Source organism: Peromyscus maniculatus, chromosome 5, assembly GCF_049852395.1.
Source record: "Peromyscus maniculatus bairdii isolate BWxNUB_F1_BW_parent chromosome 5, HU_Pman_BW_mat_3.1, whole genome shotgun sequence".
In the NCBI taxonomy this organism is placed as follows: Eukaryota; Metazoa; Chordata; class Mammalia; order Rodentia; family Cricetidae; genus Peromyscus; species Peromyscus maniculatus.
In genome coordinates, this window is record NC_134856.1 from 104,141,483 (window position 1) to 104,160,106 (window position 18,624).

An 18,624-nucleotide genomic window follows, 5' to 3' on the forward strand; every position below is an offset into this window, starting at 1 on the left:
TGCCTTCAAGTTCTGGGAGGTAACCAAGGATGATGGCTGTAGCCTATATTGTTCTGGGGGTCCTTGGATACCCTTGACCAATAACTCAAAGAGCAATTTCCTTTGCTAGGCACTAGGGTTGTTAGTCCATTGCTTCTGGGAGGATTATTATCCTCTGTGTGGGATAACTCTATTTTAACTGTGTGTTTATGATGTATGTATATATTTAAGTATATATATATATATATATATATATATTCCCTTTACCCCTTTGTATTACTTTCTATCATCCTCCCCTTATGTTTCTTTTTCAGACAAAATTTATTTTTCAAATGATCATTATTAATTTATCCAGTGACAGATGAAAACTTCCTAGATATTTCTGTATTTTACCTTAACTAACCCATTGTTCACTTGGTATTTGGCAGATTTCTTCATAAGGCTTCTGGTTTCACTTAATTCACATAATCTATGTGGAATCCTTTAAAGATCAACATTAGAAGGTTGTAAATGTTTGAAGACGGGGGAGAAAGATTGAGAGCGATTCAGGTTCTGGACCTGGTTTACACATACATTAGTTAGCACTGTGAAAAGAAACAATGAACTTGTAAACATGTTGATCGTTTATTTTTCACAATTCACAATGTGCTTGTGTATGCGGGGACACATGTATATACAGGTGTCAGAACATCACTTTATACACTGTATAGTCTTAGTGGTGCACAACCTTGCACTGTGGCTGTGAGAAATCATTTAATAGAATGGACAGGCCCCAGCGTTCTGATCAGCTCTGTGCTGGGGCTCACCAGTTGACATGGAATCTCTAGTCAAACTGTGATGATCTGATTCCAAGGGGCTAGGAAACAAGTGATGAGACCCAATCACCATAGGGCAGGTTGCTACAGTCATGGAAATAACAGTGATCAGAACAGTTCAATCAATGCAGAGAAACCTCTTGTGCTGATCGGCTGACCATGGTATCTGAAAATTGTAAAATTCAAGTGGCCTAGAACTCCACCAGAATTCTGTATGCTATATATAAGGGAGAAATCATCAGATCTGGATTAATCTCACTTGAAACACTAGAATGTTCATCAGTGAGTTCCCAGATATGAGTCAATGTTCAGTCTCAAAGCTCCGGCAAAGAGGGCGGAGCCAGATTCCCATTCGTAGATGCCACCACAAATATGTGCTGTCAGTCAATGTGCCTTCTGGTCAAATAAACTGCACTCATTTGCTAGGTTACTTTGTGGTGAGAAATGAACTTACTTACATCTTTTCAGATTTGATAGGACACTAGTCTAAACTGACATTAATTTTTAGAAATTATTTTTTTAGATTTTATTCTTATTTTACATTTATGAGTATTGCTTGCATGAGTATCTGTACTACATGCATGCAGTGTCTGTGGAAGTTTGAAGTGAGCATCAGAGCCCCTGGGAATGGAGTTACAGATGGTTTGAGCTACCCTATGGGTGCTGGGCATTGAAACGGGGTCCTGTAGAAGAGCATTCAGTTCTCTTAACCTCTGAGACATCTCTCCAGGCCCCCACACTAGTTTTTAGAGGTGTAAAATGTCACTGTGCCCCACCAATCTGAGTAGAGGTTCCATAAGGAAAGGTGATCAACGCAAATTCTGTATAACATTCACTGTGCCCTGAGAAAACTCCAGTGTCATTTGAGAATCCAGGATTCTTCATAAGAAGTGTCTTGTTTCTCTCAGGTTAATTTATTGATTTAATATTTAGCAATTTATGATGTGCCTGGGTGTGAAACTTACTCACTTACTGCTGAAGCCTTGCATGCTCTCTGTCTCTCTCTGTCTCTCTCTCTCTCTCTTTCTGCACATGTAAATATGGAGGTTGATATCTGGTGTCATCTTCCATGGTAACCCCCCTGCACTATCATTATTTTTTTGATTCGTGTGTGTGTGTGTGTGTGTGTGTGTGTGTGTGTGTGCGCGCGCGCGCGCGCGCGCATGTGGTGCACATGGAGGTCAGAGGGGAAGTTATGGGAGTCAGTTCTGTCCTTGCACTATGTGGGTCCCAAGGACTGAACTTGTTTCATCAGGCTTAGTGACAAGTTCCCTTACCTGGTGAGCTCTCTCATCTGCCCTCTACATCTTATCTTTTGAGACAGGGTCTGTCTCAGAACTTACAGACTGGATAGACTGGCTGCCAGTGACCTGCCTGGATCTGTCTTTCTCCACCTTTCTGTCCTAGAGTTACACAGGCCACAATGCATGGCTTATTTTATTACATGGATCCTAGGGATCTGAACTCAGGGTCTCATAATGCACAGCCAGCAGGTTACTGATAGAGTCATCTTCCCAGCTCGGCCACCACCTCCTTCTCCTCTTCCTCCTTAACCTCACCCTCCCTGTCACCCCTTTCTTAACCCCTTCAGTCCTGAGATTGCAGGCATGCACACCCACACCTGGCAAAACGCCTTGATCTGAAGGAACCAGAGTTCAAACAAGTGCTTTCTAAATCAGTCTTTGAGCGCTGACTCAAAGGAAGTGATGTAAGATCCTGGGGATGGGGTGACACACAGTGTGCCGCATCTGAACACAAGAGAAGGTTGCTGAGCATTAAGAGTAGACAGCAGATGCATGACCATTGACACAGCGCGAGAGAGGACAGACTGAAATTGGAGCTGCGTTCACTCTCTTCTCTTTATAGATTGTGTTGCCAGTAAAATAAAAATATAAAAACAAATCCTTCAGTGATGATTGCCTACAAAACCTTTCATAATGTTGGAACAAATGATAACTGAAGAAAATATTTGAAATCTAAGATATTTTTACATTCACACTGCAAGGTAATATTTATACTAGAAAGCCAAGCTACTTAAGGAACTAGGGCATAAAATTATAACAGAAATTGCTAACATTTTTTTGTGCAACCAAACACAAAATAAATATGTATTCACCATTGTAAAGTAGAACCATGATGCACCCAGATGTTTACAGGAGTTCTCACCATAGGTGATAGAAATGTTATTTTCAAATAGGGTACAAATCTGTCTCTAACAATTCTAGAGTTTTATGTTCAAAGATAATATAATAAGTTAACTATCAGTATTTTTCATAATGGGCTCCTTCAGTATCTGATAGCTAGACCCATTTTCTATACCCAGTATCTTATTGTGTGGATCCAATTGCAAAAATTGTCAATTAAATTAAATTAGAATCAGATCCTCATGCAGTTCTTTCATGACAGAGAGATGACTAGTGTTGTGGAGAGTCAGGGTGCAACAAAGGGCAGCTACCAACAAGTCCTGTCTGCTTGCAAACACATTTATTTATCAATATTGAAAAATGAATTCACATTTTTATGAATAAAGCAATTATAGAGGGATATAGAATGGCACTCTACTGTGCATTCATTACCTGGTTACACAGTCTATAATTTATGTTACTGCAGACTCTCTTCATGCATCGATTAAGTGTTTCCATGCATTTCAGTTCTGTGATTGGTGTCAATGGATTCTATTGACTGAAATTTCACAGTACATGTCATTCCAAATAAAGGTGTCTTGATTCTTCACCATTTCTTTACAATTCCATAAGATCCTTTCTGTGGCTGGATAATTAACCTGCTTTCAAGCAGCACAAAATAGGCCTTTGTGGTTAAATTACTGTGTTTAGGAAACAACAATTCCATAATGTATAACATTTTTCCCCAGTGAAATTCTCAAAGAACAAATCTACCTGTGGCTATAGATCTAAGATAAGAAATTCCTGGCTAAAAGAGAGAAAGACGAGTTCTTTTGATAAAATTTACCCAATTTGTCCTCACACATCCCACTCCTGGACTCACAGTGCTGAGAAAATCATTTTCATAATCCGCAGTTAAAGGCACTTCTCCAGGGTGCCTAGCTGGAGAAAATATCCATATCATTTTGATTTGATTAGAACTCTCTCAAGTCAAGGCTGTGAGTCACTAGGATTACTGTCTAAGAATAAAAACATCTTTAAAGTGCTTTGGTTGAATTTTGTCTTACCCACAATCTTAGAGAACTGAGATTTCTTTTATGCTTATTAAACAGATAAATGAGAGGGACATTTTCTCAATTTCTTCCACTGAGCATGCCAACACTCAGCCGGAAGTCCATCCCTGTGAATTAGCACAAGGGGGCTGAAGACTGCATAACCAAGGACCATAAATTCCCGAATAATTATTACCTCAGAATTGTTCCCTGAAGAGAGACTTAAAAATAGAGAAAAAGCACAGTCAGTCCAGTAGAAGAAAACAAAACAGAGCATCAGAAGGAGGACACTCTGGGCAGCTCTCAGCTCAGGGGGAGTTCTGTAGAGAAGCTTGGCCTTCTGAAGGTAGAGGACATGCTGGTGGTGCTTGTGAAGAAGAGATACCATGTAGCCACTGGCCCCTCCCATGGCTCCCTGAAACACTGCATCTCTCAGGACCATGAGGGGGAGAACAATCCACTTTGTTTTCTGACTTTCTAGCGTAAAATAACAATAGTTGTAGTCATTCTTAAACTGTGATATATTCAGGTTTATACTTGTGATGGAGTGGATTAGGTTCATACTTATTAAAGCATTGAGTATCCAAAAGAATGAAAAGAATGGAAGGATGTGACATGGCGACTTTGGTCTGAGCCTCCTCCATCCAGATGCTCTAGGACTGATGATGATGGCCTGGACCACAGTGAGGAGACTGCTGGTGCAGATGGAGAGGCCACGGGCCACTCTCTCCAGGTAAATGAGGATTTTACAGCCTATGTCATCTAGGAAGTTTCTCAAACCAAAAGCTGCTATTGTATTTGGCAATCCTTTAGCAAGAAGGATTATGATGTTTGTAAAAGCCAAGTGGATGAGAATAAGGTGTATGGGTTTCTTCTCAGGGCCTCCCCACCAACTGAACATATAATTCACAGAAACAGAAATGTTTCCCAGAGTGCCAAGCACAGTGGTGAAGAGGAAAATTATTTCCTTAATAAACTTCAAAACCATATCTTCCTTCCTAGGTAGAAAAACTTGTTTCCAGGCTGGAAATACTTTTCAAAAAAGCATCAGTGAATGTTAGACATGGATCTGAAAAACACATTTTGCATAATAGGTTTTCTAATGTGCAGGAGGCAGCCATGGACACAGGTGATGTATGCAGATTAGGTCTTTGAAATGCTTCCTTTTTCCCCACTGTGGACTCTGAGATATTGTGTGTGCTCTGACAGATGAGTTTGGTAACTGCTATTCAAAATCTAAAGTTTTAAAGGAGATTTTGATTTTTGAGCTGTGCACTAGCAAAATTGACTTGGTCGTGTGTGTGTGTGTGTGTGTGTGTGCGCGCGCGTGCGCGCGCATGGGTTATCCTGTTTCACTCTCAGCATAGCTGAGTTGAACTCCAGTTTCTCCAACCAACATTTCTTTCTCTGTTTCTCGTTCCATTTCATCATATTTCCCCATCAGACTCCCAAAGCCTGAGGCTCATGCTGAATCTGTGTGCCTTCCCCACATCACCTCCCAGACACTGGAATCCCTGCTGGGTCACCACCTGTAACTTATCTCAGATTTGGTACCTCACCCTCCACACTGTCTCCTCCTTTGTTGATATTCCTTTCTTGTCTGCATCTGGATTAGTAGAACCATTTCCAGGTTTGCATTTGGCTTCAAAGCTTTATAATTTTGATTTCTCCATTTAAATTTTTTGATATTAACTATTCTGTGATTTCACTCCATATAAATGATTATGCTTTAAAAAAAAATCCTCAGTGACAAGTCATATTGAATAACCTTTTCAGATAGGGTCCAACAATTAAAGCTGAATCATCAAAAGACATCCTGAAAAAGAGTCCTGGGTTAAAAAGTCATGTTACTACCCCGTTGTAATTAAGAAGAGCATCAAGAGGAATCTTGGGACATTTCCTAGGAGAGTGGATAGCAGAGGGCTGTGATCTCGGTGGATGTCTTCAGGGAATCTGTGACCCTCAATGAGCAACCTAAAGGCATCTAAAAGAGTTTGGAATATCTCTGGACCAGGGGATGATGATGAGGTGGATGGGAGAAGGGGATTAATAAAGTATTATATGCTACTATGAAATGAGTGAAGTTTTTAGTCCTCAGTATTTTCTACATACAGTACTGTAGGTTGGGGCATACTGTGTGAGCAGGGATTCCCCTCTAAGAGTTCACGGTGTCATTTGCTCTGTGGGGCCTTGTGAGCAGCAGTTTGTCAGTTTGCTTTGCAGCTGCTTCTCCTGATTCTTCTCCAACCTGTGTATCAGGGAGGCTGCTTTGTTCTGCATCAGTCTGAGTTGATTCCAGAACCTTAGATCTCAGCAGGATGTTATTCTTCATGTTCAGGAACTCCATTCTCATTTCTTAGGGACTTATGGTAAGCTTTGGGCACCTTCTAGAATGAGAGGAAACTCGATATTTCAGTGGCTCCATGGGTTTGTGTGTTCTGAGTACTTGGAATGCCTCGGTTCCCTTTGCTCCCTCCTGTTAAACTTACAGGATTGCTTTAAAAGTCTGCGTCTTGATGATATCACCTGTGACCTGTGTGAACATAGCCTTGTGGGTTCATGTTGTCTAATGACTCTAGTAATGTCATTTATGGCCTTTGAACTGCTCCTCTAACAAAGGGGTAATTAACTCCTGTTCTATTGCACTCTAAAATTCACAATGCCTTCATATATGTCTGTAAATAATGAAACATGCTGCAGACATTATTAGTAGGCATATCAGCATCACTACATTCATTACTACATTTGGAATAATCATTAACTCTTCACCTAGAGTTTGGAATCTGTAGAAATCCCTGCAATCGTTTCACCTCTAGTCCTGATGGAAAATATTGAATGTTTTTCACTTGTTTATGGACTAGGGATTCTACTTTCTAACTCTCTTTTCTTTTTCTCCAAACTTCAAAGCTCTGCATCCTGTTTGAAGCCAGCTTCTGGGACATCTCAAAAGTAATTTCTCTTTTCATATGAAGAATCACAGGGAAGTAGAGACAGCTCATCTCCTAGATTATCTTGTGAAATGTTTAGGAGACATGATTTCTATCTACAGAGACAAAGAATAGCACAAACTGCATAACACTAGAACCTTGAGGTGCATTGGTAATTTCTTCCATGCCAATAAATATAAGATTATTGCTCCTTTTCCTTAGCACTGGAATAAAATTACAACGAGCTGTTTCAGGATGTATCCTTCACAGCCTGGATCCTTTACAGCAGGGATTCTCAAGATGGTAACGGCAGCTGCTGCTCTAGTGGTTTATACTTCTCCCCATCTTCCAGCACACAATGATTAAAATTGACTTACAAGTGTGTATGATATCATGAGACAGAATCAAGAAACTTTAACAAAACCTTTCAAGTTTATCATAAATGTGTTTAGGAAGTACCACCACATTGTAAAAGAAAACATTTGCCAATATTTGAAATATGGAAATGCACCAAATTGAGAAGTACAAATTTTATAAGCACAATGGTAATAACGTGTTAGAATCAATGTGCTAGTAAACCTGGAGACTGAAAATAACATTTTGTTTTGGTTTCTTCTTCTTCTTCTTCTTCTTCTTCTTCTTCTTCTTCTTCTTCTTCTTCTTCTTCTTCTTCTTCTTCTTCTTCTTCTTCTTCTCCTCCTCCTCCTCCTCCTCCTCCTCCTCCTCCTCCTCCTCCTCCTCCTCCTCCTCCTTCTTCTTCTTCTCCTTCTTCTTCTTCTTCCAAGGCCTTCCTATGTAACTGGCTGGTCATTAGCATGTAATCTTCCTGACTCATTTCCCTAGTGCTGATATAGGAGGTGTATACCATTCTGCCTTTCTCAACATTTTTTTTTTTTTTTTTTTTTTTTACCAATTTTATGTGATAGGTGTTTTGTCTGCATGTATGTATATGCACTACATGCTTGCCTGGTACCTGTGGAGGCCAGAGGAAGATATCAGATCTCCAAGAACTATAGATTCAGATGATTGTGAGATATCATGGGGTACTGGGACAAACCCAGGTTCTGTGGGAGAGCACCAAGTCCTCCTAAACTCTGAGTCATTTCTTCAGTGCCTGTCTCTAGGTTTTGACACACTTTTGAAATTTTTATATATCTTATAGATCCTTTTAAAAAGGCAAGGAGATAACCATAGGCAAAGACCCAGCCAGAGCTCTGTCATGATCCTCCAGCCTGAGGATGGATAGAGATGCCTCAGCATTTCTGTTCCATTTCTGTGTCTCCAGGAACTTGACTCCTTTGATCTTTTTGGAGTTAGGGACCAGTCTCCTCAGGGTCAGAAGGAGAGCAGAGGTCCTGAGGATCACAGAGCCTCTCAACTGCTCCCTGGCTTAGTCAAAGGGAGAGACTTCTGCTTTAGTGAAACTCTCCCTGGCACAGCTGAGGGGATCGAAGATCTTACCTCCATGAACTCACCTGGACCTCTGTGGTGCAGACAGCCTCCGGAGCAGCTCTGGAAGGTAACATTTGCCAGGTCCTATTTGTACTGTCAGGATTTGTGGGGCTCTTGGCTGCCATCAGGTAGTGCGGACTTCAAGTTTCAAGTTGTCATAGTGTCAGGGGGAAGAAAGGCCTCTGCAGGGCCCCAGTCCCTGAAGTACAGCTTCCCCTCTCTCCACAATTACTACATTGTTTTCCTCAGAAGTTATTCCAAGTTTAATTAGGGTTTAATTATTTTGAGAGGAAGGATGTGAGATGAGAAAATGAACAACTAACTGAGTTTCTTTGTACGGAGCTCCCTGAATCTCCAGACTGTTTTTCACCTTCCCAAAGAGACAAGCTATGATCTGGCAGGGGACCGGCTTCTGACACATAGACTAAGTCACCTGCTTCTCTTTCTTAAATCCCTGCTTAGACACAATTAGAATAAATGATGCTCAGCACTGGGAATTCTGCTTATTGAGCAAGTTCCAAACATGGGCCAGGATGAGTTTAGGTCCCTTGTTCTCCCTGTGCCCGTTGGTAGTTAAGGTGTTCGCTGTAATTGACTGTTTCATTCCTGCACTTTAAATATCATATGAGACTTGAAATATAAAGTCCAACCTTCCCCAACCACGACCTTATTCCAAAAACAATGTTTAGTTGTTATAAGACTTCAAGGACACTTCTAAAACTCATGTGTGTCCAAGAGTGGTCCTTCTGTGTACTTTGCATTCTAGTGCCCAGGAGCCCTTCCTATCCCAAATGCAAAATGATGGAAATAAATGCGGGTGTGGGCTGACTGTAGAAATGATGGCATCATCGTTTTGTTCTTGAGGAGAAAGCACCACTGGGTTTCCTTGGGAGATGAGTTCGCGGTCACTCGTCTCTCTTTGTGCATTGTGTGGTGGTGTCTCTACACATGTGGGTGAAGCTGACATCTAATAGAAATCAGAAATGCTTCTGCTGTAAATGAAATGACAGCTTTTGAGGAAACCAGGAATTCCATCCTCTCTACTGAATGGGGAAATCCAGGTGCACAGAAACTCAGTTGTACATTACATATGTCAGGGTGGACAGAAGTTGAAAAATAAAATAATTATTTCTGGTCCAACAAGGAGCACTTTCCTCTGTTCTCTCTGTTAATTTGTGTAGAAAATTTCTAAGTGTCTTTTTTACCTTTAAAGTATAAAGAAAAATAAAGCAATTTAAAGCTTGTAGTAGTTTGACTGATTTATTCAATAAAAGGCAAGAAAATATCAGAGAGTCCGTCATGTGGCTTCCATCGGGGATGAGTTCTGTGGAGAAAATTTGTCAACTGTAGGCTGTGGTGATATATTGTGTACCCTAATAAAGCTTATCTGAGGATCAGAGGAAAAAGCCAGCCACTATATTAAACATAGAAGTCAGGTAGTGGTAGCACAGGTCTTTAATCCTAGCATTCCAGAGGCAGAGATCCATTCTCTGTGAGATCAAGGCCACACTGGGAACAGAGCCAGGCGTGGTGGCACATGATTTTAATCCCAGCACTAACCATAGAGGTCTGGAGGCCTGTACAGACAGACAAGAAGTGATGTAGCTGGTTGGAGAGAGGAAGTGAGATGCTGAACAGAAAGGCATATAGACATGGGTATACAGGAAGTAGGTCTCTTTGGCTGAGGATTTCCAAGTGGTAAGAACATGGCTGGCATCCAGATTCCTCAGTCCTTGGATGGGGTTTCTGGCACAACTATTAGGGTGTTTGGCCATCCCATCCCCAGAGTAGGTCAGTTCTGGCTGTCTCTCGACCATTGCCAGCAGTCTATTGTGGGGGTATCTTTGTGGATTTCTGTGGGCCTCTTTAGCACTTTGTTTCTTCCTTTTCTCATGTGGTCTTCATTTACCATGGTCTCCTATTCCTTGTTCTCCCTCTCTGTTCTTGATCCAGCTGGGATCTCCCACTCCCACAGGCTCTCTTTCCCTCGACCCTTGTGCTTCATTACTCCCACTCATGTCCACGGCTAGGCCCTGGGTGGAGCTCCGGGAGTCTAATTAGCAAGGAAGAGGAGGGTTTATATGAGCGAGAATTGTTGAAACCAAGGTTGGATAAAGCACAGGGACAAATAGCCAAACGAATGGAAACACATGAACTATGAACCAAAGGCTGAGGGGCCCCCAACTGGATCAGGCCCTCTGAATGGGTGAAACAATTGATTAGCTTGATCTGTTTGGGAGGCATTTATGCAGTGGGACCAAGTCCTGTGCTCATTGCATGAGCTGGCTATTTGGAACCTGGGGCTTATGCAGGGACGCTTGGCTCAATCTGGGAGGAGGGGACTGGACCTGCCTGGACTGAGTCTACCAGGTTGATCTCAGTCCTCGGGGAAGGCTTTGCCCTGGAGGAGGTGGGAATGGGAAGTGGGCTGGGGGGAAGGGGAGAGGGGCAGGAGGGGAGAGAACAAGGGAATCCGTGGCTGATAAATAGAACTGAATGGTATTGTAAAATAAAATAAAAATAAAATAAAATAAAAAAAAAACATGGCTGGCTTCTTTCTGCTTTTCTCATGTCTCAGTTCTTGCCCCAATATCTGGGTCTGGGTTTTTTATTAAGAAGATCTTTTAGCAATTCATGCTACATTTGGTGCACAGACATGGTAGCAAGAATTTCTACCAAAAATCTGAGAATACCTTAAAAAATTCCAAAATGAAGCTAAAAACAGCTTCTTCAATGTGTTGCTCAGGAAGCCATGAGGTACAATGTGGTGGGTTTGTGGTGTGCAGGCTTGAGCTACAGCATGGTGGATTTAGCTTTTGCTGGTACATACCAGAAGAAAAACAAAACAAAACAAAAAGGTTTCTGGGCTACATGGTGCTTGTTGGAGGCATTGAACCACTACTTCCTGGAGTTGGTGGTAGGCATACCTCCACCATGTTGAAAAGCTAAGATGGGCAGAGTCAGCAGCCAAGGCTGCCGAGTTGGTCCTAGCAACACAGTTTAAGAGTTTAAAATCTCTCCTCGTCAGAGGAGGATCATAGATTCACAATAAGAAGGTTCAGATGGAATAAAACTCTAAATGGTTTGCAGTGTATGTAAAAATGTACATTGGCTTGGAAGAGAGAGGAAAAGGAGTATACAGTTATATAAAGAAATAAATAAAGAATATATACAGTTATAAAAAGAAATAGTTAAAAAAATAAAGTCTTTAAAGAGACAGTAAAAGTAATACAAAAAATAAGCCATGTAAAGATGGAAATTACACAGAGAGTCTGGATTATATTGTTTTGGGATTTTTAACTGCAGAAAGACATTTGATTGTAAAAGATACTCAGTTAAACATATATATATATATATATATATATATATATATATATATATATATATATATTAAAGGTATCTTGCCTTCAAAATTTATGTCTAAGGATATGTTGCTTTGGAAAAGAGGTTCTGCTTTTGTTTCCACAGAAGATGAGAGCCTGTGGATTGCTTCTAGGCTAATATGGTTTGATCAACCAAGACCCCCTGAAAGTTCTCCAATGACAGCCATGGCCCAGATGATCCAACATCCAAAACAGCTTCAAAGCAACTGGCTGAGGCAATGCAGCCTCACAGACTACTCCAGTTAGGACTTGACCATAATTCTTAATTTTCTCAGGATCCCTATTACATTGCTAGCACCCTCAACTAGCAGAGAGTAGTATGAGAAGCTACACCCAAATTCCAAAAATATTGTAAATGAATGTTTATTTTTATTTAAAGCAGGTTGATTATAAATGCAATCGCTTTCTAAAGAAGAAAAGGGATGATATTATAGATATGATAGGATGAAAGGGTAGATTATTGAATCTACTTTTAAGGAGCAAAACTTGTTTAAAACATTTTACATTGCTATAGATTTTAGTTTATTACAAATTTAAAGTTAATTTTGCTAAACTGTATGTATATTTCTATTCTTGTTTAAGGTATGTTTGTGCAGCTCATTTGAAATTATAATGTATAATTAAGAAACACAGATTAATAATTAGTCATCCATGATAATCAATTTATAGTCATGTTAGTTAAGTTTTCTAGGTATACATAGATATATTTCATTTAGATAGGTAATCTTCAAACACTCCAAAGACTTTCAGAATATGGCATTTAAATGTTTTAAAAACTTAGACTTTCTGGACAATAAGACACATCTGCTCCTGGCAAGCACTGATTTACTTCAAAGAGGAAGATGGACATCAAGGACACTCCATATGGAGTTTATCTCCTTCTTGGCAGAACTGGCCATTTGGGCAAGAAATTTTCCTTGCCTGGACTATTTGACAAAATGTTGTATCGACTGGACATACAGGACCCATGGAAAAATGGCCACTAAATTTTGCCAAAACAAGGCAAGATGATCCTTTAGGTTTCTGCTTCACAGAGGAGACTGCCAGACATTCTGCAGGACACAGGGAGAAGAAACTGAGAAATCCTAGGCCTATGGACTGAAGATGGATGTCCCAACATTGCAGGCGAACTTTAGATGACTGTCCAGGTAGCCAGCTGTCTCTGTCATTCTAGATTTTTGAAAGTTGCTTACAATGCACTTCCTGTTTACTTAGGTAATATTATATCCTTCTGGGGTCTCTGATGTAGTTGAAGACTAGATAGTTATAATTATATTTTTTCTATAAAAGATAAATTAGATATGAAACCTTAGACTCACAAATACAGGATAGATAGAAAATTTTCTTTATTATTGTCAAATACAAATAGACTAGCTACTGTAACTTAATTCTTGCTTGATAACTGTTTGTTATGTATAATTTTACTATATTAAAGCTAAAACTTTCCTTTTTGATTAGATATAAAAGGCAAAGTGCTGGGCGATGAGCAAGGGATGGGAAGCCAGCCAGTAAGTAGCTCCCCTCCATGGTCTCTGCAGCTCCTGTCTCCAGGGTCCAGCTCTGTTTCTGTTCCTGTCCTGACTTCCTTCAGTGAGGAAGAGTAATGCCAAAGTGAAATAAACCCTTTCCTTACAACTTGAGTTTTGGTCATGGTGTTTTGTTGCAGCAATAGAAACCCTAACTAAGACACATGTCACTAAAGGAACCCCAATGTTGATTGTTTCTCAAATGCTAATGCCAGGAAAGCATCCTTAGAAAAAGAACTGTGCAGTTTCCAAGGATACCCTGCCCCTGTTTCCATTGCTTCCCAGTGTGTTGGGTGGAATGTCCTCTCCGTGTGTAACTATGACAGCAAAGGCTTTGCTGGTTATGATAGATAGCAACAGTGATGTGGGGAGGATGGCAGGTTAGAAACAGTCAGCTCTGGCTGGAGTCTCCACAAGACTGAAATAAAACATCAGATGCTCTTACTAAAAGGAGAACTGTGCAGGAGGGAAACTCACTGCTGTGTTATAGTAAAGAATAGATGATGAGAGGTGAGGTGAATTCAGAAATACTCAGTTTTAGATCTGTAATGAGATAGCATGGACTCTAGAAACAGGTGCAAGGCAAAATGGTGTGTAAAGGGAGAATCCTCTCCCTTCTGTAGGGCTTCTAGTAAGAGAAACGCCTCAGAGACTCCAGATGGTATATTACAGCACAGTGGAAAGTATGGTTTAATCCAGGAGATCCTGATCCTCAAGGCAGACACAGAAGAATTGGTTCCCAAGGTTTCTTTGCTCTCTGGTACCCCTATGGGGACTCACCCTAAAACATGCCTTGCAATCACATATTTTGACAGTCAAGAACAGAAGCACAGGCCTGCATTTTGTGTCTCCAAGTCCCAGTAAATGCCCCTCTCCACTGGTCAAAAAAATAAAAAGTAAAAAACCCATGTCTCTAAAAATGCTTCAGAAAGTCAAGTGGAAGAGAATAAAGTCTTTATTTTTTTCTTGGCACCAATGACAAAAATATATACATGTCTTACAAACACCAGGATCTTCTCTAGGATTGATTCTAGGTTCATTAAGAGAATGGAAGGTGATGAAATCAAAACTTGGCAAATATCTCAAAAGGGTAAGAGAAAAAAATATACACAATGTATGATGAAAATGTTTTAAGAGAAGAAGTTGAGATTAATCATGTTCTTTTGCTTCAGGGAGAATTAGGATTTTCATTTTTATATTTGTATTCACCCTTGAAAATGGGATGGGACCTTTGATCCATCCAGGATTCAATTTCACATTCAAAAGTAAGGATGAAGATGATAAAGGAATTTCCTTCAATTACAGCCAAGTGTGTTTATCCTGCATTGGGTATCAGGAGTGCCTTTGTTTACGAGGATACAGTGGTGTTAGGACAGAATTTGAAAAGGGAGGTCCATCTGGTTGGGGATACCATTTATTTAAGGAAGAAGGAGTAAAACCATTGCTTATGGCAGACTATGGTGAACTAGAACGTGTGCAGATGAGGCAAAGACACCTTGTTCTGCTCAGGTGTGTGGTTGAGATGTGCTCAGAAAGTAGAGTGTGAAGTGACGGACGTCATCTATTATGTCCTCCACACAACAAGGGCTGGAGAAAAAACTGATTTCCCTCTGTACCAGAGGCAGGTCTCTATTCTGATTCATAGCCTTGGTTTAGAAAGGTAAAGAAGGGATCAGGAATATGGGGGAACTCTAGACATGGAAACTTTGCTGTTGTTCATTTTCTCACTTCACATGTTTCTGTGATGTAATGAAAACCTAATTAATCCAGGGGTAACTTTGGAGGCAAACAAATGTCGTAATTGAGGAGGGAGAGGGAAAGCCATGCTTTAGGGACCAGGTTCTGCAGAGGGCTCCCTTTTCTCTACAGCACGATGTGTTAGTGTCTTGAGGATACTTTATGGTGACAAGTTCTGTACACACACTGAAGGTACAAATATGACCCGGGCAGGCTCACTTGCCAGAAGTACCCGGAGCCCATGTGCACCTCATCATCGTGGTGAGTAGACCTCACGGTTTCTTTTAATCTCGTGTGTTATGCAATATTTTGCTTAAAGACACCCATGTGGCTCTCTTGGACTGAGCTGAGGAGTAGAGGGAGATGCTGAGCCTGGTCACCTTCAGTTTTCTGCTGACACTTGAAATAACTGGGGCCATTTCCAGAACACATGACGCCAGGATGCAGGGTGCTTCCTACCCTGTGCCCAGGGTCAGCCACCCTGAGAGAGTTTGGGGTGAATCTTTGTCTAATGTTCTCTCCTTTCTTCCAGTAACTAAAAATAAATAGAACCTTTTCAAATTTCTATGAAAAATGTCTATTTTCTCTAATCTCAAGTTCACTTGCCTTATAAGGATGTCAGTGATGTAAATTTAGTCCATCCATTTCATTTTTGATGAATTTCTACATGGCCTGTGTCAGCAACTGTGTCTGTTCTAGTCTGCCGGCTAACTCTCCAGGCTGCTGCTGTTCACCGTGAAGGTTTCTTTTGTGAATCCATCCTCAAAGTCTCCATCCTGACACATGATGTTGTACTGAAGTAGTAAGTCAGTATCTTCATTGTGTTCCTAGACCGTGGTGAGGGCTGTTAAGAACTACAAAGATGGAAAAGTAAGCCTGGCATGGTAGGTAGCACACACCTTTAATCCCAGCACCAGACAGGCAGAGGCAGGTAGATCTCTGTGAGATCAAGGCCTGTCTAGGAGAGACCCAGGCATCTCATAACAACAACAACAAAAGATTAAAAACATAGTTACAAACTTGCCAGACTTGAGTTGCTATAACTCAAGATGATCTCACCCCAGTACAGAGAATCAAGGAGCAATAACCTTATGTTTTAATTTGAGAGCTGATTTAGAAGCCAATCCAATGGGACATTATCCCCCATCAGAATGCAAAGCCCACCCTGTTTTGTTTTGTTTTGTTTTGCTGCTGCTGTTTTTCTTCTGTTACTGTGTAATGGGAACCATTGAGACATTTTCACGCACACGTCATTGTGTTTTCCTGTGTCCGTCCTTACTGCTGTTCCTTCTTCTTTCCCCTCCCACTGGTCCTCCCTGCGAAGTCTGTTTTTGAAACTACCTTCCCGGAGTCAGAGGCACCACTGTTGTGCCCGAGGTCCATGCAGAGACCCATAACCAAATGTCAGGCAGAGCTCAGGGAACCCCGCAGAAAAGGAGGAGTGCCTGCCGGGGTCCAGCTTTGGCTCAGGTTCAGGTCCTGAGAAGGGGAAGGGGCCTTAGAGGAAGGAAAGCATCTGACCACCAGGTGGATTGCACTCAAGTGCCCTGGAATAGCTCGAGCTGGACAAATAGAGTTCTGGTAAGTTGGTAGAGCACTGACTGCTTACTTTTCCATCACAACCTCAAGATTTAAATTTCCATCAGCCATCTTCTAAACACAGACTTAAAAGTGCTTTTCATTGGGCTAAAATATGTATCGGGCTCTCTAGACATAGGAATACATGTTCATGCTTTTTACCAAAAGCCATAGCCTTTGCTAAGATACCAAGATGTAAATCTGTTCCACCTGTTTTACAGAGTCCTGTTAACTGTTTTTTTTTCTACAATATTGATGTCAGTGTAAGATTAATGTTAATATATCTAAAGCTTTTATCTCCTCTGGTAAACTGAAATTCTTGCAAGCTTCAAGGAATCAAGAAATCATAAGGCTTGGATCCACCTTTCACAGATCAAAAGGACTCCAGGTAAGTGCAGCCTAAATTTCCCCACCAGTCTGTTCCTGAGGATGGACTCTCTCTCTCTCTCTTTCTCTCTCTCTCTCTCTCTCTCTCTCTCTCTCTCTCTCTCTCTCTCTCTCTCCCTCCCTCTCCCTCCTGAGTCTCTTGGGACTCCTCCTCTTCCACAATTACTAGGACTATGGACCTAAAAGTTCCAAATGTAATATTTTCCTTTAAGTTCCTAAATTTTAACTTCTGCCCCTAGTCTACATCTTTCTTGGCAGATTTCCCCTTAACTGACAGACATCATCCAGGGAATGGCAACTAACTACAACCTTCTCCAAAAGACTGTGAGCCATTGAACTTCAAAAAGCTGATATGGACCAGTCTGGCCAATTGATTGCTCTCTATCCATTCACCGGATTCAGGTAATCAGATGCTTCTGATAAATGCCCCATTGCTCAACCTTCCTGGGGCCTGACAACCAATGCCCCAATTGAGCTGGAAGCAGCCACAGAAGAGAGTACATCATCCCCGCCTTCATGACAGGTTGAAAAAAATGCTAAGTCTAAAGAAAACTCCTTGACATAGGGGACAAAATGGCTTCCACTAATGCCAATTGATATAGCAAAAAAAAAAAAAAAGGGCTCAGATTTATCAGCAATAGATTCTTTAACTAAAATGTTTCTGCAATATGATAGGACACTTGACCTGCTCTATGTAGAACAAAGAGATAGTATCCATCACAAGGCCTTTGGCTCTTCTGCTTTCTTTAATTACTGTTGGCTCTACTATTACTATTAATTATTACTATTTCTATTAATTACTGTTGATACAATAACTAAATGATAATTCCTGCTTGGGAACTATTATACTAATGGTTATTAAATCTAACTATAAACTGGTACCATCATAGAGTCAGAGATCTGACCCAGAATACAACTTCAGCAGGAAATGTTAGACCTGAAATTAATCTGTAAGACCCACTTGTCCAAAGACCAAGTAACTTCCTGGGATTCTGGAAGTTGTAGTTCATGAAGGATAACACCTGCCCAAGAACAAAGTATCTTCCTAGGATTCTGGAAGTTGTAGTTTTTGGAAAATAACAACAAAGCCTCATGGGAAGTAGGGATGTAGGGTAAAAGGGCCAGCCAAAGAAATACATCCTGACCCTGAAACTAGAGCCAAAAAGTTAAAAAGAACCAGCCAAAGAAACACACCCTGACCCTAAGACCAGAGTCAAAGAAACATACTTTGGTCCTGAAAGAAATTCATCTTGACCCTGAAACCAGAGCCATTTAACTGGCCCTAAAACCAGAGCCAAAAAAGGTTAACAAGGGCCAGAGAAAGAAACACACTTTGGACCTGAAACCAGTGCCAAAGAGATACACTCTACCCCTGACCAACTCAGCACAAAAAATGAGCAAATCCCTAAGAATGAAAACAAACTAATCCCTGAGCATGAAAACCAATCAGTCCCTGAGCATGAAAACTAACCAATCCCTTAGCATGAAATCCAGGCAATCTCTGAGTTTGTCCAAGCTCAGGGATTGAAATCTGACCAATTCCCACCCTGAAAAATCTTCACCCTGGAAAAACTTCCCTAAGACGTCCTATATATGCATTGTACCTGTGCAGTTGAGAGCTGCCTTTTTGTACTCTGGCAAAGGCAGCCACTCTCCTGGATTCTT

The 18,624-nt window shown here is 40.9% G+C and overlaps 1 protein-coding gene across 1 annotated transcript; it reads right to left on the reverse strand.

Annotated features, from left to right (window-relative positions):
* Positions 1-4,021: 4,021 nt before the first annotated feature.
* On the reverse strand, positions 4,022-4,965 carry LOC143273174 (vomeronasal type-1 receptor 4-like). The gene has a single exon (XM_076571547.1). The coding sequence runs from the start codon at positions 4,955-4,957 to the stop codon at positions 4,022-4,024; it is 936 nt and encodes a 311-aa protein (XP_076427662.1). The 5' UTR covers positions 4,958-4,965.
* Positions 4,966-18,624: the final 13,659 nt, after the last annotated feature.